The sequence below is a fragment of the Monodelphis domestica genome, chromosome 1, assembly GCF_027887165.1.
Source record: "Monodelphis domestica isolate mMonDom1 chromosome 1, mMonDom1.pri, whole genome shotgun sequence".
Lineage (NCBI taxonomy): Eukaryota > Metazoa > Chordata > Mammalia > Didelphimorphia > Didelphidae > Monodelphis > Monodelphis domestica.
The window spans coordinates 52,847,682-52,869,264 of NC_077227.1; the positions used below are offsets into that span (position 1 = coordinate 52,847,682).

The 21,583-nt window shown below is 44.9% G+C and overlaps 1 protein-coding gene and 1 pseudogene across 2 annotated transcripts in view; both read left to right on the forward strand.

Annotated features, from left to right (window-relative positions):
* CDH23 (cadherin related 23) overlaps positions 1-21,583 on the forward strand; it is a 655,553-nt gene that overhangs the window by 623,661 nt on the left and 10,309 nt on the right. For both annotated transcript variants that reach the window (XM_056799300.1, XM_056799301.1), the window contains exons 45-54: positions 666-869; positions 1,343-1,801; positions 3,999-4,115; positions 9,790-10,014; positions 13,257-13,426; positions 14,030-14,167; positions 16,706-16,825; positions 17,965-18,142; positions 18,839-19,050; positions 19,852-20,043. In XM_056799300.1, coding sequence (XP_056655278.1) covers positions 666-869; positions 1,343-1,801; positions 3,999-4,115; positions 9,790-10,014; positions 13,257-13,426; positions 14,030-14,167; positions 16,706-16,825; positions 17,965-18,142; positions 18,839-19,050; positions 19,852-20,043 — 2,015 coding nt within the window. The remainder of the gene's footprint in view (positions 1-665; positions 870-1,342; positions 1,802-3,998; positions 4,116-9,789; positions 10,015-13,256; positions 13,427-14,029; positions 14,168-16,705; positions 16,826-17,964; positions 18,143-18,838; positions 19,051-19,851; positions 20,044-21,583) is intronic.
* LOC130456703 (U6 spliceosomal RNA) lies at positions 1,010-1,105 on the forward strand (annotated as a pseudogene).

Genomic DNA, 21,583 nt, shown 5'->3' on the forward strand with positions numbered 1-21,583 from the left:
TCCAGCCTGGTTTCCTGACTTCATTCCCACATTCATTCAGGTGACTCTCATGAAGGCGCCCTGAGAAAGGATGAGCACCTGAGAGAATGGGAAGAGAAGCCTCAATTTTAGGAAGGAAATGATTTTTCCTTTCTCTCTTCTGCCTTTTTTCCTGATGCACCAAGGTGATACAGTGGACAGAGCACCTAGAGTCAGGAAGACCCAAGTTCACCCTCAGACACTTACTATCTGTGAAACCCTAAGCAAATCAACCTCTGTCTATCTCAGTTTCCTCATCTGTAAAATGGGGGCGACAGCAGCACCTACTTCCCAGAGTTGTCATGAGGATAAAATATGATATTTGTAAACATCCTTGCAAACCTTAAAACACTATACAAATACTGGCTATTTCCCTAATTTAAAATGTTTTCCATTTTCCATTTCCATTTATTTTCATCCTTTCTTTCATCCTTATTTTCTCCTGCTTCTCTGCCTATTTTCCCCTTTCTCTTTTCCCTGGTTTTCCCTATTTTTCTCTATTTCTACCTTTGCTTACTCCCCTATATCTCTTTCTTCTAACTATATTTGTTCTTTATGCACATTTATTGTTATTTTCTCTGTCTCTGCTTCTCTCTCTTCCCCCCTTCCTGTTCTCCTTTCTCCCATGCCTGGCTGTCTTGTCTTAGGTGTGGTGGTGGTGAAGCCAGGCGTTGTGATTGACCGAGAGGCCTTCTTCCCCCCAATCCTGGAGCTGCTCTTGCTGGCCGAAGATATTGGACTCCTCAATGGCACTGCTGAGCTTATCATCACCATCCTGGATGACAATGACAACCGACCCATATTCACTCCTTCAACCCTGACTGTACACCTACAGGAGAACTGCCCTCCAGGTCAGCGAGATCCCTGGGGACACACGGGGTCACAGGTACCCCAGGTTAATAGTAAGGTGGGTGTTTGGCCCTCATGGCCTAAACCCATTAATCTAGAGAGGACAATATAATCAGTTGGTCAAGAAACAAATTATTCAGGGGCTTGCTTCAGCAGTGTGTATCCTAAAATTGGAATGACACAGAGAAGATTAGCATGCAAAGAGGACAAACTCACAAGGCATCCCATACTTTTTTTTAAAAAAACAAACATTTGTTTAGCACCCCCTATGTGCCAGGCAGAGTGCTAAGTGTTGGGGGTACAAAGAAAGACAAAAGACAGTCCCTGTCCTCCCAGAGTGAAAAACAGAAGATGGGGTGATCAGCAAAGGATGAGGCTAGAGTTTTTGGCGAGCCAGAAGGGTCAGAACCAAGACCATAAAACGAAATGCCAGAAGTTAACATGAGTCTCTGTCTTCCCCTCCTTGAATCCACAGGCTTATCTGTTCTTCAAGTCACAGCCACAGATGAAGACAGTGGCCTCAATGGGCAATTGGTGTACAGAATTCAGGCGGGGGCCCAAGACCGCTTCATGATCCATCCCCTCACAGGGGTTATCCGGGTGGGCAACATCACCATTGACAGAGAGGAACAAGAGTCCTACAGGCTGGTGGTGGTGGCAGCGGACCGGGGTACCGTGCCCCTTTCAGGCACTGCCATCATCACTATCCTCATCGATGACATCAATGATTCACGGCCTGAATTCATCAATCCCATCCAGACTGTGAGTGTGCTTGAGTCAGTCGATCCAGGCACCGTCATTGCCAATGTCACTGCCATCGACCGTGACCTGAACCCAGAACTTGAATACTACATTATCGACATAGTAGCCAAGGATGACACTGACCGCCTAGTTCCTAACCAAGAAGAGGCCTTTGCTGTGAATATCAACACAGGTAGAAGAGCCTTGCTCTCCTTTTTGCTCATCCTTCTCAGAGCTGGATCTCTTCTGTCCTCCTTCCTCTCTGCTCCCCTCTCCTTCACTTGCTGTTTTTCCCCCTTGCCCTCTTCACTTATGTGTTCTCTCTTTGTGTCATAATGGAAAGAGTACAGGTTTAAAGTAAAAAGAATCCCTGCTCTGTCTCTTACCCTATTTTTTTAACTCTTACCTTCCCTCTTAGAATCAATACTGTGTGTTGGTTCCAAAGTAGAGTAAGGGCTAGGCAATGGGAGTTATGTGACTTGCCCAGGATCACATGGCTAGGAAGTGTCTGAGGTCAAATTTGAACCCAGATTCTCCCCTTCTCTATACCTGGCTCTTAATCCACTAAGTCACCCAGCTGCCCCTGGGAGTTAATTTTAAAAATCAGTTTTCCCATCTGTAAAATGAGGCTAAAAATATTTACTCTGCTACCTTACAGAGCTAGTATAAGGGAAATGCTTTTAAAATGGTAAGCTTTCTCTGGCACATACTGTCTACGATCCTGGACAGGTAGGACACTTAATTACTTACTGGCCCCAGGAAACTCTCTATGACTTTAGTTGTTGGTGTGCATTGGTGGACAGAGTTTTCATGCCAGAAGCTCCCTGTAGGAATGAAATCAAAAGTCCAGGCACTCTGCCAAGAGCTAACATAATTGTTATTATTTTCTTTACTGACATTAATCTTTCCCCCTTTCTTTCTCTTCTTCCTTTGCTTTTTCACTCTTAATTTCTTTTCTCGTTTCTAGCTCCATTGATCACTAACTCTCCTTACCTTCCTCCATTCTCTTCTTTTTAGTTCTGTCTCTTGTATCTTGATTTCTGTCTCTTCCTCTTTTTTTTTAGTGTGAGCTCTCTATTTCCATCTCTTCTCACAACTAAGTCCATCTCTTCTCCCCTAAACCCCGTCTTGCCTTATTGTTGGGATTTCACATCCTGTTCTTGCCTCCTTTCCTAGCTTTTCACATTGTCTTTTTTGTGTTGTCTCCCCCCACCCCTATCCTTTTGCCATTTGCCTCTCTCTTCTGCTTTGCTGTAACTGCTGTGGGGTCTCTCTCCCTATATGCCCCACTGTTGGCTATTTCTCCTGTACTTTGAACTAACTGGTTTTAATCCTTTTCTCTCTTTCTCATGGCTGGCAGGCCCACAGGTTTGAGCTTTCTGTTTCTCTATCACTTCTCATCTCATCTCTTGTCTGCTTCATATCATTGTCTTTCTTCATATCCACTGCATCACCCTTCATCTTCCCCATCCTGTGGGGCTGCCCTCTGGGGCCATCATCAGCCAAGGTGGTACATTGGCCTTTGCAGACTGAATCCAGCCATCCCCTCCCCTTTCCCCGCTCCCCAGACTTGGGAAGGGGGAATTAGAGGAGGAGGCCACTGCTGGGGTAAGTGACTGCCCACAATGGACTGGGGCGGGGGGTTGGGGGGGCTTTTAAGGACTGGAGGCCTGCTGGATAGACCTAAGGAATCCCAAACAGCTGTTTTAGAAGAGACAGTGGGAAAGGCAAGCAGGATTGGAAGTAGGTGTTAGAAGTAACTAGCTCACAACCAAGAGAATAATGGCCCTTGAGGAATCCAAATGGCGCCCCTACCACAAACATTCACATTTATGGGATGAAGAATTCCACTGTTGACTGGGCAGTGCCTCTGGGAGATAGCCAATGGAAGTGAAAAAGCTTCTAAAAAATCTGAGGCTCACACACACACACACACACACACACACACAAGGCAAAGAGGAATATTGCCCCACTCTCTTGCCATAAACACCACTCACCAGATTGCCCTCATCCTAGGACTTCTTTTCCTGTTTAGAGTTGACCTCAACATCCATTTTCACACTATAATCTGATTCTACCTGGTTACTAATACTGAAGAGGGAGTAGTTTTAACTTAATTGGTCCAAGCTTTCACTGGCCTATAGCGAGAGATCTTTAGGTTGCACTAGACTGAGTGGTTTTGATTGGTCTGAGCCAAACGAGGCCAGAGAAGTCTGTGGAACAAGAATTGGTTTCTTCACATCTATGTCATCTCTCCCTTCCTTGCTCTCTGGTGAATGGCAGTAGAGGGGGAAGGGCTAAGAGAAAGAATTAGGGGCATCTGCTATTAAGGCAAAGACTTCTGGGGAGCTTCCAATGGGACTGACAGTGGGACTGGTCTGGCTTGGCAGGTTCTGTAATGGTGAAATCACCCTTGAATCGAGAACTGGTTGCCACCTATGAAGTCACCATTTCTGTGATTGACAACGCCAGCGACCTGCCTGAAAATGCCGTGAGTGTGCCCAATGGTAAGCAAGCCATCCCTACAAGGGCCCTACCTGCTTGGCCCAATAGCTTAGATGTTGGCAAGGACTTTAGGCTAAACTTGGCAGTTATCTATATGTTCTAGGAACCTAAACATTAATCGTAGAAGTTCTGAACCTGGGGTCTGTGAACTTACTTTTTTTTTTCATATTATGCTAACTGTATTTTGATGTAATTGATTTCCTTGGTAATCCTAAGTATTTTATTTGCTGCATTTAAAAACATTATTCTGAGAAGGGGCCTCTAGGCTTTCCCATATACTTCCAAAGGGATCCAGGACACAACAAAAGGTTAAGAACCCCTCCTCCAGGGCCTGTGATATCATTCATGTAGATCCATGTTGGTGAACCTATAGCACTCATGCCAGAGAGGGCTGCTCTCTTCCCCCTCTCCATGTGTGCTTGAAGGCATTTCTCTCATCACCCTCCCCTCCACTCAGCAACTCAGGGGGAGCACTTCTTCCCTCCTCTGTCTGGGGTAAGGCAGGGGGCTCCCATGCAGCATGAGGGTTGCAGTTTGGCCACACAGTCTCTAAAAGGTTCATCATCATTGATGAAGGTATTCCCTCCAACAATAAAGAACACAGACCTCCATTCCTGCCCATCTTGAGACTCTCTCCTATGTCTTCCCATGAATTTGCCACAAAGGATCCATTCAATGTACTAGGGAGAGTCCTCATGTTCTCTTTACCTTCCTAAAAATTAGAACTAAGTCAAGTCATCAATGTTTATTGAGCATTTACTATCTATCAGACATTACACTAAGCACTAAGACTACAAATACAAGCTAAAAAAAAAAACAGGCAGCCCCTGCCCTCAGGAAGCTTACATTCTAATAGAAAACAAGTCAGAAAAGAGGAACTAAAAGAGGGAGGTGGTATGGTGTCAAAGACTGGAGAAATGGACATTCCAAGAAGCACTCACCAATGGGAGAAGAGGACCACAGGGCAGAGGGAGAAGGTAGGTGAGGTCTGGTGTCAAAGTCTGAAGAATGTTAGAGATGTTAATATGACTATGGATAGCAGAAAGGTTAAAATAATAATGATGATAATGCATGGCTGAGAAAAAAGGTGCTAAACAATCATAGACTAAAGACCCAGACCAAAGACTTCCAGCACCCTAGATAGCTCTTCTATGGGGGATGTATGGAAGGATGTAGATAAAAGCCCATGAGAGAGGAAAATGGGATACAATGGGCTCCTGGGGAAGATGATCCACCAGTGAGATCCCAGGTCCGCGGAGGTATAAAAGTTATGAACAATAACATATATCTCTGTAGCATTTAAGACTTGAAGAGTGTTTCTCCCCATCCCACCACACACACACACACACACACACACACACACACACACACACCAACCTCGTGAACTAGTGTATGTGTTCTTTTCCCCTTTTACAGTGGAAAAAACTGAGACTGAAAGTTTAAATCGATTTCTCAGATCTAAAGACAGTAGTAGGGGGCAGCTAGGTGGCTCAGTGGATTCAGAACCAGGCTTAGAGACAGCAGGTCCTGGGTTCAAATATGGCCTCAGACCACTTCCTGGCTGTGTGACCCTGGACAAGTCACTTGACCCCCATTGCCTAGCCCTTATCACTCTGCAACCTTAGAACCAATGCACAATATTTATTCTAAGATGGAAGGTAAGGGTTTAAAAAAAATAAAGACATTAGTACATAGAATCTTCTGGGATGCTCCCCGTGTCCCTTCTAGAAACCATGACTCTCAAAACTGAAAAATCAGAGGGATTGGAAGAGCTCTGTGTTCTTGAGGCCGAAGGAACAAAGTCAGATTAAAAGAATACTTGTTGGGCATCTGGGTGGCTCAGTGAATAAAGTCAGGTCTAGAGATGGGAGATCCTTTGTTCAAATCTGACCTCAGACACTTCCCAGCTGTGTGACCCTGGGAAAGTCACGTAACCCGCATTTCCTAGCCCTTCCTGCTCTTCTGCCTTGGAACCAATACACAGTATTGATTCTAAGATGGAAGGTGAGGATTTTTTAAGAGTATTAGCCAGCAATGCAGCAAGCTGGGACAATCCTGAAGGACTTATGGCAGGGAATGCTATCCACCTTTAGAGAAAGAAGTGTTGGAGTCAGATGGGTGCGGATCAAAGCAGACTATCTTTCACATCAATGTATTTTACAATTTCACTTTGGGGTTCGGGTTTGTATGAGGATGCTCTTACAATGATGACCAATATGGAAGTGTGTTTTGCATGATAGCACATGTATAACCCAGATCAAATTGTTTACCATCTCCAATGGGGGGGAGGGGGGAGGAGAAGGGAGGGAGGGAGTCAGTTTGGACCTTAGAATTTTGGAAAACATATGTTGAAATTATTATGACATGTAATTGGGGAAATAATATGTACCTTTGAATTTTTTAAGATTTTTTGAAATTTTGAAATTTTGAAAACTTTTTTTTAAACCCTTACCTTCCATCTTGGAGTCAATACTGTGTATTGGCTCCAAGGCAGAAGAGAGGTAAAAGCTAGGCAATGGGGGTTAAGTGACTTGCCCAGGGTCACACAGCTGGGAAGTGTCTGAGGCCAAATTTGAACCCAGGATCTCCCGTCTCTAGGCCTGACTCTCAATCCACTGAGCCACCCAGCTACCCCCTCTAAAAACTCTTTAAAAGAACACTTCAAATTTTGCTTTTAAAGAGTACCAGTTAGCTACTGAAATGGGATGTTAAAGGGAGGACTACAACATCCTTCCCCTGGAGAGCTAATGAAGGAATAGTAAGAGAGATGCCCATTGGCTCAGGATGTTTTTTAATCATCCTGTTTGGAGGATGGGGATAAGAGAATTTCTCCAAGTCCCACACATCTAGAGAATATTTTATTCTCCAATCATAGAATCCTAGCATTGGAAAGGAAAAGCAAGGTCACACAATCCAACACCCTGCCCAACATAACTGAGAACCAAGAGATCCAAGATCCATTCAGTCTCCTGAAGTGCTGGAGCTTTCGCTAACGTATAACCAGCAGAAACGTGAGAGCTAAACAATCAGGAAATCCGAAGCCCTGAACTTCGTGATATTAAGAAGAGAGATTAGCATCTTCTGTAGTGGTTTGGGTGAAGGTCTCTATCTGGGCTCATTTCCATTTTTGACACCTTGCAGTGATCAGCCAAAGCCTGTGTGTTATCACCTCCCACAATGACATCAAATTAACTTGGCAATGACCACAGAAATTGCCCTTCTCATTCACACAAAAAAAAATCTACCCACACTAAGTCTTGATGAGTTTTTGGCACAGAACAAGAATATCCGAGACTCCAGCTATGGATCTCTAAATAAAGAATAGTGTTGGGGCTTCAGACCTCTCGCTGAACCTAGAATTGATTAGAGCCTCAATCCCATGCTTAAGCCTGTTGGGTGTGATCTGACTCGACGACAAATCGTGGCTGCTTTCTCTAGAAGGAATACATCAGGAGATGATTTGGGGTGTGTTCTTCAGAGGCCAGAGGAATACAGAATGCCCTGGAGTCATCTTGGGGAAGGGGAGAAGAGCTTGGGCATGAAATCTAGAAATTTGCAGGTGATGTGGTTGGGACTGCTTCAGAGCAAAATTGCTTTTCTTCATGGGTAGCTGCCTCAGTTGGCCTCTAAAACCAGGGTCAGCATCACCTGCCATGAGAAACTTTGACTCCCTAGTTAAAAAGATGAGTCAGAGGGGGAAGCTGGGTAGCTTAGTGGATTGAGAGCCAGGCCTAAAGATGGGAGGTCCTAGGTTCAAATCTGGCCTCAATCATTTCCTAACTGTGTGACCCTGGGCAAGTCACTTGACCCCCATTGCCTAGCCCTTACCTCTCTTCTGCCTTGGAGCCAATACAAAGTATTGACTCCAAGACGGAAGGTAAGGGTTTTAAAAAAAAAGAAAAAAAAGATGAGTCAGGCAATGAGTGCAGATCAGTCACCCACTGGGCAACTCATATGTACCAGGAAGACACATTAGAGAAGACGCAGACTCCCCCTACAGGAGCTTAGATTCTCAGTGAGAAAAAGATGGAATTCATCATCCTTATCACTGATATTTATGTAGTGCTTTCACATTTCCAAAGAACTTTACATATATTTTCTCTTTTAATCCTCATAACAATCCTGTGAGATAGATCCTATTATTGTCCCCATTTTACAGATGAGGAAAGTGAGGCTTAGAGCAGTTAAGTGACCTGTTCAGGATCTGACAAGTTTGTATGTGAGATGGGATTTGAACCCAGGTCTTCCTTCCTGCCAGTCCACACACTGAAAGCAGACATGCGTTAAAGTCCCTGATGCTTACTATATTGGTCCAAACATGAGCCATCCTGAAGTGTCAGCAGCTCCCAGGGGCATGCTGGAGCCAGACTGAACATGAGGTCTGAAGAGCTAAGGGGAGATGTAGCTCAGTGGATTGAGAGCCAGACCTAGAGATGGGAGGTCTTGGGTTCAAATCTGGCCTAAGACACTTCCTTGCTAGGTGACCCTGAGCAAGTCACTTAACCCACATTGTCTAGCCTTTACCACTCTTCTGCCTTGGAATCGATACTGAATATTGGCTCTAAGGTGGCAGTTAAGGGCTTTGTTTTGTTTTGGGATAAAGTATCCTTTCCTGGGGAGTGGAATGTTTAAACAAATTAAAATGGTTTCATTTTCCATCTGAACACCTCCGAAATTGGCAAAGGATACAAAGCAGGGCTTGTTCGTTTTGTTATTTTGTTGATTATCCTAACTTAAGAAGGGTTGGAGAAAGTCCTGTGATTGTTAAACACTTGCCAGCCTGCCCCTGCCAGCTCCCCTGTGTGGAAAGGAAACAAGAACAAGTTAATCTTTCCCAATAAATATCACGCCTGGAATAACATCCTTTTGCTACATCTATAACATATGACACAGAGAGTGTGCCTAAATGTTGCCTGCATTTAAATGTACGCAGACACCCAGTGAAACAATACCACTGGTTTAAAGGCTATCCTCAGGGAAAAGGGACAGTCAATACTTGGCTACTATGGCCTTGGCCAAGTTACCTTGGCCAAGTCACTTCAATGATTCTGTGCCTCAGTTTCCTCCTATTTAAAATGAAAACAATACTGCTTGCCTTAACTACCTTACAAGATGATGATGAAGAAAGCACTTTAGAAGCCATTAAACAATAGGGAGACTTTTGTTGTTGGGGGCATGTGTGTAGGGCATTTGGGGCAGGTAGATAAACGGGGGGAAAGCTGGGACGGCTGAGACCAGAGATTACAGGACAAGACCAGTCAGGGAAGAGCCCTGGGGACCCCTACGGGCAGCACATCTGCGCTTGGGTGAGAGGGAAGAGTACGTCTCCAGCCCAGATTTTCTTAGCAATCATCTTTCTACATGGAATTCCTGCAAGCCTCTGGAGAGAGGGGCATTGAGGCTAACTTTGGGGTCACCACTCAGCTCTCACCTTTCAGTTTAAGTCTCCTGTGCCCCAAGAGATCTCTTTTCCAGGCTCTTTGTCTCTATGCACCCTACACCAGCCATCCACTGCCCCTGCCTTCCTCCAAGCACACCTGAGCAGCATCCTACGAACACAAGAAGGGAGACTGAGGTAGCAAGAAATCAGCCTCCTCGGCTGAAATTGTTTCTTTCTCCCCGTCCTCCTCTTCCTACTCCCCTCGACACTGCTTCTCTCCTGTCTCCCCCTTCCAGCCAAGCTGACGGTCAATATCCTGGATGTCAATGACAACACACCCCAGTTCCGGCCCTTCGGGATCACCTACTACACAGAACGGATCCTGGAAGGGGCAACGCCGGGCACCACACTCATTGCTGTGTCAGCTTACGATCCAGACAAGGGGGTCAATGGGCAGATCACCTATACCCTGCTCAACATGGTGCCCCCAGGGTACGTCCAATTGGAAGACTCCTCAGCAGGTAGGCTGGTCACCCAGACTATCCCCTATTGGAGGGGGAATCAATGAGCATCTTCTCTACCTCTAGGGAGATGGGAATTGGTGGGATATTGCGTGTTCTCCAGACCTACACTGCACTTTCCTTCCTCACCATCTTCTGTGTGGGATAGGCTCCCGGGGGATAATGCTCCCATTCCCTCCTTGGTGGCCACCGCAGACAAGGGGAACAAGGCATGTGCCCAACCCTGGGTTAGGGCAGGAGCCGCACTAGAGTCACAACTCACCGCCTGTCCACCCAATACGCATTTATAAGGATCAAAAGGCAGACAGTCTTTTAACGCCCTCTGGCCATAGTTCCAAATTGCCCTCCAGAATGGTTGGATCATTTCACAACTCCACCAGCAATGTATTAGAGTCCCAGTCTTGCCACATCCCCTCCACCATTTATCACTTTCCTTTGAAGCCATATTGGCCAATCTGCTAGGTGTACTTTAAAGTAGTTTTGGACTCCAACAAGAAGGGTTCATATTTGATCCCGAAAGTAATACTAAACCAATGGAGACTTTTGAGGAGGGGATGACATGGTCAGACCTACATATTAAAGAAATCACCTTGGCTGGTGCATGGAGGATGGATTGGAGATAGAACAGATGGGGCAAGGGGATCAATTCAAAAGCTATTCCAGTGGTTCTGGGTAAAGATGGGGGACTTGTCCCAGGGTGGTGACTGAGTGGAGTGATGGGCAAGAGAGTTGTCCTGGAGATGAAGATAAAGACTTGAAAACTGATGGGTATTGTATGATAAAGGAAAATGAAGAATCCAGGATGATGCTGAGCTTTCAATGACAGGAGGAGCCTAAGGGGCTTTTTCTAGAACTAGGGACGTTTGGAAAAGAGGTGGATCTAGAGGAGAAAACAGGGCTTCTGTTTTGGACATGATGAGATTGAGATGCCTATGAGACAGCCAGCTCAAAAGGTCCAATGGGGAGTCGATGATTCAGAATCAGGAGAGATGCTAGCACTGGATAAATGAAGCTGGGAATTATCTCTATAGAAATGCAGACATACGATTATTGAACTCAGAGGAGCTGATGAGAGCACCAAGTCAGTCAGTCAGTCAGTAAATATTTCATAAGTGCCTACTATGCATTAAGCACTACCCAAAGCACTGGAGATACATTAAAGGCTGAAAGAAAGTCCTTGCCATCAACGAGCTCACAACCTAATGGGGAAACAATAGGCAAAACAAATTACAAGCAGGCCTCACACCGTATAAATAGTTAATTAAATTATGAAAACTAAGGAAATAGCTGAGAAGGGAGACTCGAATTAAGAAACAATTGGCAAGCTCTAGAATTAAGAAAGACTTTTTGTGGAAGCAGGATTTTAACTTGACTTAAAAGAAGTCATAGTAGCTAGAACCGAGGAAGGAGAGCATTCCAGGCATGAAAGTCAACAAGAGGAAATGCCTGGAATCAAGAAAGAAAAAGGAAAGAGAGAGAAAAGAAGAGAGTCCGAGACAGAACCTTGGGATGTGCCCACAATTAGCGGGCAAGAAAACTCTAAGAGGAGGGCACCTAAAAGGAAGAAATCATGAACAGTGTTAAAAGGTACAGAGAGGTTAAAAAGGAGAATGATGGAGAAAAGGCTATGTGATCTGGCAGTTGAAAGATCGCTGGTAACGCTGGAGGGAGGGGAAGATGAATGAGATCTAAAGCTAGATGGAAGAGAGTTTAGAAGAGAATGGAAGGGGGGGCAGCTGGGTAGCTTAGTGGATTGAGAGCTAGCCCTAGAGACGGGAGGTCCTAGGGTCAAATCTGGCCTCAGACACTTCCCAGCTGTGTGACCCTGGGCAAGTCACTTGACCCCCATTGCCTAGCCCTTACCACTCTTCTGCCTTGGAGCCAATACACAGTATTGACTTCAAGACAGGAGGTAAGGGTTTAAAAAAAAAAGAAGAAGAGAATGGAAGGGACAGATAGGTGTCTTGATGTATTGAGAGCCAGGTCCTGGGTTCAAATCTCTAGACACTTCCTAGCTGTGTGATCCTGGGCAAGTCACTTAACCTAGCTTTTGCCTAGCTTTTACTTCTCTTCTGTCTTGGAATTAATATCAATTCTAAGCCAGAAGGCAAGAGTTTTGTTTGTACAAAAATGTTTTAATTTAATATAGTCAAAATTATTCATTTTATATCTTGTAATGTTCTCTATACCATGTTTGGTCATAAATTCTTCCCCTCTCCAAAGATCTGCCAGATGAACTCTCCCATGCTCCCGATTTCCCTATGGCATCATCCTTTTTTGTCTAAAATCATATACCTATTTTGACCTTATCTTAACATAGAGTGTGAGATATTGGTCTATACCTGATTTCTGCCATACTATTTTCCACTTTTCCCAGCAGTTTTTATCAGATAGGGAGTCCCTATCCCAAAAGCTGGGGTCTTTGGGTTTATCAAAAATGAGGTTGCTGAGATCATTTATACCTCTGGGTATTGTGTATCTCATCGATTCCATCAATCCATCATTCTGTCTCCTAAACAGTCCCAGACTGTTTTGCTGATTATTGCTTTATGGTACATCTAGGCTAAGAAGGTAAGGGTTTGGGGGGGGGGAGTTCACGTAGGAACTTAAAAAACATTTGGGTACAACCCCTTCCCTTGATAGAGCAAGTGTCTGAGGCTCATCGGAGAGAAAGTAATTTCTCTTTCATGTGTAAAAGTTAAATTTAGTCTCTCCTGATAAAAATATTATATTTTATGAGGTTTATTAAGATTATTAGAAATCAAGGAAATAAGAAAATACAAAATAAGAAAGGCACATGCCTAGGGCTGATTAGCCCATTCACAATTAACTTACATCTTGTTGCAATCTCTGAGTAGAGGAAGAGAAAGAAGTAGGTGTTGTTACAGCCAGTTTAAATTAAAATTTTGATCTCACCCAGTGGGGATCTCAGGTGAGATTATAGGGAATTCTGGGAAGTACCAAGGACTTCTGGGGATTGAAGTCTGGGGTTCAAATCTCCATTTTTATACATGGAGGGATTATCTTTTGCCCCTTAGTGTATCTTTGGTATGTTGCACAGTGCCCAACACATATTCAGGCAGACGTTATATAGGCAACAAATGGGATTTGCACCAGGTGCTTTGGTGCCCATTCTCCTGCCCCATACTTGCCTCCCCAATAGAGTTTCACTCCAAGGCCTACTTAGCTTTACTCTTACTGAGGAAGCTATGGAGAGAATGGCAGATTCCTCTGTATTTCAGGGAAGATCATCTCCAAACGGACTGTGGACTATGAAGAGGTGCACTGGGTCAATTTTACCGTCCAAGCAGCAGACAACGGCTCCCCTCCCAGGGCTGCGGAGATCCCCGTCTACCTGGAAATTGTGGACATCAATGACAACAATCCCATCTTTGACCAGCTCTCCTATCAGGTGGGTGGGGGTTGGCCATTGAGGCTGCTGGGAGCAGGGCAGAGCAGGCAGGGATAGACTGCCATCACCCAGCAGGATGGGTGTGTTTCTGTAACATAACAAGCCCCTGCATGAATCTTCCAAGGGAAGGAATTGTTATGGATTTGTGATATCATGTGGAATCTCACTTGGAGGTCAGCCAGTGACTGAATGCCGCCCCTGTCTACAAGCCACCAGACAAATGGGACCGATCTAAAGGCATCTAGGTGGCAACATGGTTGGAGTGCTGGGACACTTGAGTCGGAATCCCACCTCACAGGGTCTGAGTCACTTAATCTTCCTCAGCCTCAACTTCCTCATTTGTAAAATGGGAATAATAACAGGACCTAACGCATGCGGTGGTTGTAATCACTGTGATATGATCACTGTAAATTACTTTGTGAACTTATAAAGTTTTTAGATATTATTGTTAGAGTGCCAGGTTCAGGCTGCATATGCCCGGTTCGTTCTCATGCTAGAATCTGTCAGCCTTGAACTCACAAACTTAGAGGGGGACTGAAGTATTAAGAGCTTTCATTTGCTGAAGCCTAAGCTCTCTCCCTTCTGTCTTCTACCTGGCTCCAGGAATCTGTGTTTGAGGACGCCCCAGTGGGCACAGTCATCCTCACTGTCACCGCCACTGATGCCGACTCAGGTGCCTTCGCCCTCATTGAGTACAGTCTGGTGGACGGAGAAGGCAAATTTGGGATCAACCCTACCACGGTAAATGAGTCAATTAACAGGCATTCATTAAGTACCCAGGATATACTAGGTGCCATGATAGGCACTGGGGACACAAAGAATGAAATGAAAATGAAACTGTCCTTCACTGCAAGGAATTTAGAGGGAGGGGAGATTGTTAGGGGGAAAGAATGAAGTATATGGAGGTAGGAGAATAATGGCTGAGGATCACGTCCATTTCCATTCCTCTGGATTCAAACCTCCCAGATCTATGAAGATTTGATTTCCCAATTCTGAAGTAACAACTTTCAGTCACCTCAGAGGTGGCATCATATTACAGTGGATCACTGAACGAGGATATGGGTTCAAATTCCTACTCAGTCACTAACAAGCTGTTTGGGCAGGTCACTTTCCCTCCCCGGACTTTAGTTCTCTCCTCTATAAAATGGATGCAAGAAGCACAATGATCTCCAAGATTCCTTCCCAAATCTATGAAGGCCATTGTGCTGACTAGTAATGCTAATTTCCAGATCATTCTTAGAATTTATGAGAATCTCTGCTTAAATTAATTTCTACTCCTTCTCTCTTAGGAGAAAAGTAGGACAGTGAGTCACCATTCTCTATAATAACTCTTTATAGCCATTAAGAGATTTATGAATAATTCTTCCTACATTAAAGAATCTCAGGTCCCTCAATTTCTGCCCCATACTTGGTAGAACACAGGAAACCCCGTCCTCTCTTAAATCAGTCACTAAGTAAATGTTTGTTTTTGCAGAAAGGCAGTGCTGCAAAGTGGATAGGGAGCTGACTGGAACCAGGAAGACCTAGGTTTTAAGTCTCACCTCTGCTACATATTGACTGTGATCCAGTGATTTAGGAAGCTGTCTAGGATAGGGATCGTTAACCTGTTATTCTTACCAACACATGATTCAAAGTAGAAGTATATCGATCTGCAGTTCTTGCCAGGCATAAAGGTATAACACCAACCTCTCCCATTTTTCTCAGTGGTTATAAATTAGCTCCAAGCCCCTAAGTCACCATTCACTGACTGGAGAGTCTCCTGTGTCTGAACAAAGAATGCTTTCTATGTCTCCTTCCTGTATACTGTAAAAAGGAATTTTGTGATTTCTTTAACTTAAAGGGGGACCTGGAGGTCCTCTCACCATAGAGATGTGTAGGGATTAACCAGCCCACAGTGAAAGGAAGTAGAAACTGGGGAGCCCCATGCTGAACCAGTGTCAGTTGCAGGCTGTCAGTTGCTGGCAGATAGTCAGTTGCTGACAGTGCTGGCAGTTTCAGGGAAGGTGGCTGCTGGGCATGGCTTGGTCATAGGGGATTGGTTGCTGGTAGTGTGGGTTGGTGTTTATTTGCTGGAATATAAAGGCTGGCCTGAGCTTACTGAGAGGGCTTTAGCCTTTAAAGGGCATTTTGCCTCTGGGATCTCTAGAGCAAGAGATCTGTCTCTGAGGCAAGAATCAGCTGTCAGTTGGCTACTGGAAGTTGGGTGATAGAAAATTGATTGAAGGAGTGAGTGGGTGGTGGCTGTCAATTACTTAGGGAGTTAGTGAATCATTTATAGAGTAGGTTAGAGCAGACGTTTGCCAGGCAAGAAGAAACTGTCCTCAGAAGACAGAGATACTTTTAAGAAATTTTAGATAGTATTTGGAATTTTAGGTATAGTTATAGGGTATAAAAATAATAATCTGTCTTTCCTGTTTTCTATCTTTCCCTCCTTTACTATATTCTTTTACTATCTCTATTTTTTAAACCCTTATCTTCTGTCTTGGAATCAACATTGTGTATTGGTTCCAAGGCAGAAGAATGGTATGGGTAGGCAATGGGGGTTAAGTGACTTGCCCAGGGTCACACAGCTGGGAAGTGTCTGAGGCCAGATTTGAACCTAAATCTCCCATTTCTAGGCCTGGTTCTCAATCCACTGAGCTACCCAACTGCCCCCTACTATCTATTTTAATTAAACTAAATTATTAATTGCTAAAAGCTACTAGAAGTTTTCTTTTCTCTGGCTTAAAGGGATAATTTTAATTTGCAACTTTACTATATTCTCATTAAAACTTAAATTATTAAAATCTGCTCTCTTATTTTGTCAAAACCCCTGTTTTAACCCTTACAATACATATGAGCAATAGGTACAATTGCTCAGTTTTGATGATTAACATCATTTATGTTAGCTAAAAGATTAGAAATTAAAATGTGCTCCTAAAAACATAGTCTAAATAAAGTGAGCTCACAGCCCACAGAAACATTCAGGTCCTTCTTGGAGAAAGAGAGTAAAAAAAAGGTGAGACTTCTTCTGGAATGATCACTAACATTATGAGATGATGTTCCTAAAAGGTATGGACAGTGAGGACTACAGGATTTCAGAGGTGGTAGAAGCCACCTCGTTTCATTTAGAGGAACAAAGTTCAGCACACCGGGTGGGTGAGTCTCCTTCCACAGATATCACCCAACAAGATCACCAGCCTCTCCCCTTCATCGATGCACTCCCCAGTACAGGCCTTAGGCTGGCTGGGGCTAGGCAAGGAGAACAGAGACTGAAGCCAACCCCTCCCACTCCTCTAGGGAGATATCTATGTGCTGTCTTCCCTGGACCGAGAGACAAAGGCTCACTACATCCTTACAGCCTTGGCCAAGGACAACCCTGGGGACATACCCAGCAACCGCAGGGAGAACTCAGTCCAGGTGAGGAGTGTGTGACTCTAAGGGATATTGAGGTGGGATGGTGATCATTTGGGGAGGACAGAGGGTCAGGAGAGATTAGGATCAGCAGGTGGATTCTTCTAGGAAAACGAGGCTGTCAGGTGTGTAAGACAAGCTACATCTCCTTCCTGCTACCACTGCTCCTAGCATCCCTTCTCCTGCCTCACATCCACTTTCTCAGTCCACCATTAAACATTTAAGTGCCTGAGTGCTAGGCACTATGCTAAGCACTTGACTGAGAGGCTCTGGATGGGCTAGAAGCAGGACGATGAGAGGGGGGGATCTTTCCGATATCAAACTTGGGGTGAGAAAGGAAGTTTTTCGTGGAATTTTTGGTCCCTTCAAAGCTACCCCCTTCCCATCTCTAAGTGGGATAGTTTAGTTATCAAAAAAAGGGGGGGGGGGTTGGTGCCTTCTTCCTTCAAGCATCTGAGATCTTTTTTTTTTCTAAGTGGGTACTCTCTCCAGCAACACAGATGGTAACATTTATGGATAGTTTCTGAGAATTGGTATGGCTGAAAAACTTGCCACAAGGCTGGTGGCATGATGATGAGCCTTTACAAATTTATCTAGCTTGTTCAATAGACAACCATCTCCATCCCTGTATTCAAAGTTTTTTTTGATTTGCTTCCACAGCCTTAGTCTTTGAAAACCCAGTGTTGCCTCCAAGCATGGCGAGGCATCAGAGAAAGTCATTAGTGGAGACTTTACCAATGGTTTAATCAGGATTAAGGACAGTATGCTGCCTAATTGTCAAGAATAGGAAGCAGTCTGGGTCAGGTCACCAGGCCAAATGACCCAAGATTAAGATTTTGGGACGACGAGATTCAACAAATAGGACCCCAAGTCAGGACCACCAACTGTATTAGTCTAAGGTCAGGAACACCTAAAATCACGAGAAATTGAGAGTGTCACCGAGTAAAGACTAAAACAAGGGAGGGTCCTCTCTATAAACAAAGACTAGAACCCTACCCAAAGGACCTCATTGGTGTCCCCTTCTTCATCTGAGGATGCCTCACAGGTTTTCTCCAAATACCCAAAGGATCATGACATTTCATCTTTTATCCATAGGGAAATTGGAGGAATAACTTTTGTGCTTATCATCTGCCCCCAAACCCCAGGTGGTGATACAAGTGCTGGATGTCAATGACTGCAGGCCTCAGTTCTCCAAGCCCCAGTATAGCACCAGTGTTTATGAGAATGAGCCTGCAGGCACTTCAGTCATCACCATGATGGCCACTGACCAGGATGAAGGGGAGAATGGAGAACTGGCTTATTCCATTGAAGGCCCTGGTGTAGGTGAGTGACCTTATCAGGAGGATTGAAGAAAGATTGGGAAAAGATTATTGAAGCTGTGGCCCATCCCACCAGGAGAGCAGGCTAGTCCACCACTCCATTCTCGGTGACCATCTGTTGGATACCTTCCCCATTCAGCTTCAGCTTCCTTAGTAGAGAGCGTCAGCCAGCATGCCTTGGGAGTTAAGTAAGAAATATGATATCACATACATGTTACCAAAACAACAGGTCATGACTGAAAGGCCCAGAGAATGGGTGAAGTGGAGTCAAAAGGAAATAGGGTGAAGGGCAGCTCCTCCACTGGGAGGAGAGATGACTCAGAGGGGTCATAATAATTGGCTTTGAGTATTTAAAGGACTTGTCATATGGAAAAGTAATTAGTCTTGTTCTCTTTGACCCCCAGGAAGCAGAACTGGAAGCAGTGGGTTGAAGTTACAGAGGTAGATTTCAAAATGATGGGAAAAATAACTTTTTAATAAATAATAAAAATAGCTTTCTAATAACTAGTTATCCGAAAGCAGAATGGGCTTCCTTGGGAGCTGTTGGGCACTTCATTACTGGAGCTCTTCAAATAAAATCTAATCATGTCAGATACGTGTTAGACAAGACTATTATGCAGGTGTGATCTGTTTCCTTTCCTCTTTGAGATTCTTTAAGTGATGACGAGACAGTTCCTAAAACAACCCTCTTCCCCAACAGAGGCATTCCAAGTCGACAAAGATTCAGGTCTGGTAACAACCCGGCGGCCACTGCAGTCTTATGAGAGGTTCAACCTAACAGTGGTAGCTACAGATGGTGGGCAGCCCCCACTGTGGGGCACCACTATGCTCTATGTGGAAGTCATTGACGTCAACGACAATCGACCAGTCTTTGTCCGTCCGCCCAATGGAACCATCCTCCACATCTTGGAGGTACGACATGTATCCCCTAGCCCAGCCCCAGCCCCACCTCAGACCTAGAGGAAGGGGCCTTCTTGGAGGGCACAAAGTATAATTACTATGGTAATTAATTTCCCTTCTCAACAACATTCGACTTAATTACTTCTTAGATTATTTTCACATCATGAATTTACAAAATTGGTTTGAGAGTACTCTGCTCACCCCAGCTTGTTACTTGTCCTAGGCACCAAAATTGCAAGTTACCACTCGGGACAAGGGCTCTGCATGTTCTCATCTCTACTCCCAACAAAATTATCCTCTGGTAGAATCAACCCCTGTTCTTGAATAAAGGAAAGATGGTTTGATGGGCTCTTCCTCACCTCTGAGATAGCAGAACAATAACAACTATTAAATCAAACAGAAATCTTATAGAATTCTGGATGGTTCTAAGGTGAAAGCCATCATGGGCTTCCATAGAAGACCGTGGGACACTCAAACAGATGAAACTAGGGTTCCTTGTGGGTTTTCCCAGTCTGCAGCCTCACTAAATTACTGTCTTTGCCAAAACTTACCAAATCTGTGTTGGTCTCAGAAGATGGTGGGGAAGGGGTAGGACATAGTTCCTGTGCTCTGGGGCAGATTAGAGGTTGATTATTCCCCCTAGAATGCAGAGGAAGGGTCGATTCCCAAGCACAGACACAAGGTGCCCCAAAGATCCTTCAAACAACTCCTTCCACCCAAGACTTCCTTCTAGGAATTAGGATCCTCTCCGAGGACTCCAGAAGATTCAAATAATCTGAGAAAGAATTGGCAAAACTCCCTGTGCTTTCATAGGAAATCCCTCTTCGGTCAAATGTTTATGAGGTCTACGCCACAGATCAGGATGAAGGGCTCAACGGGGCTGTTCGCTACAGTTTCCTGAAGACAACGGGGAACCGAGACTGGGAATATTTCACGATCGATCCCATCAGTGGACTTATCCAAACTGCCAAACGTCTCGACAGAGAGCAGCAGCCTATGTACAGTGTAAGGGTCCCCTGAATGTTACGAATGGCCATGAAGACCGTTGTTCAATTCCTCTGGGCTTCTGAAACAAACTGACTGCACGAGTTAGCAAATCACTTACCCTCTCCAGTACTGTCGGTAATGCTAAAATTGCAGAGAAGGTACTAACCAGCCTTGGTAGAGTTTCCTCACTTGAAAGTTCCCAATCCCAATGAAATCATAGATCCAGTCCCTAGTGGTACTACCCCTGAGGGCACTGAATGAAATATTCAGTTGCCATTTTTCTTTGGGGGGGGGGGTGTAGGATGGGAATAAGGGATAAGGGAAGCCATCTTTGGTCTTTCTACCACCTAGGACAGCATATCCCAAACCACAGGTTCTTTGGAACCCTGATGGCCTGAGACATGTAAAAAGGAGCTCCAGGAAAATAGTTCAGTTCTAGTAATATGTGCCCCTTCCCCCAAAAAAATATTCAACATGGAATAACACTGGGCAACTAGGTAGCACAGTGGATAGCGAGCCAGTCCTGAAATCAGGAAGTCCTAGGTTCAAACCTGGCCTTAGACAATTCCTAGCTGTGTGACCCTGGGCAAGTCACTTAACCCCCATTGTCTAGCCCTTGCCACTAGAACAGTTACTAAGACAGAAGGTAAAGGTTTAAAAAATTTAAAAAAAAAAAACCACTTCAGTATCCTTCTCCCAAGTCCTCCTCATGTGCCTTGCTGTGCCAGGTTGAGGACCCTGGGCTCTTAATGGCTGTGCCAGTGACGTATAAGCCCCTGTCTGCCCTCAAAGGGCCAGTCCAGTCAAGGGCATCATGAGAAGATTAACTAGGAGATGATGGGGCTACTCAGCAAGGCCCCACCAATGACATCTCTGCCCCTGGAAATAAATAACTACACTAATGAATACATTTCTCCAAGCTCCCAGGAGGCTTCAGTTTCTCTATTTTGCTTTAAAAGTCTCCACATGCTCCCTTTATCTCAGGAGTATTAATTACCCCGCCTCCCCAGGGTCATTCCTGGATCCTTGTTCAGAGGGTCCATCAGTATAGTTCAAGTCCAAAAGCATTCTGCAGCCCAGGGAGTTGGGAAACGTTGGTCTAGGGCTCTCCAGCTGGACAGCACCGCTCCCTGATCACCTCGTCCCTTACAATTTCATCCAGAACCTTCAGCAATAGAACCCTAAATTCAGAATTGCTTCTGATTCTAAGAGAGGACACGTGTAGTTCCCAGCCCTCTTCGGGGAGACAGTCCTGGAGAGACAGAAGACTTTGGGGAGCAGCAGGCATGGAGAGGAGCTGGCCCCTCCAGATAGGCCTGATTTCCAACTTGCCTCCCTAGAGATTTGGGGGGGATTTCCCCTGGGATGAGTAGACACCCTCCTATTGGGAATGCCATATCTCAGCTCCACGTCCACTGCTTCCCAAAGTCTAGCCTGAAGCCAGAAGCAAGAAAGGGATCTTTCTTCTCCCAAGTTCTCACCAACTCTGTCCCTCCCACAGACACAAAGCATTTGTTTCCATCAGTGCAAATGCACCTCCCTTGATCCCTGGGCTATA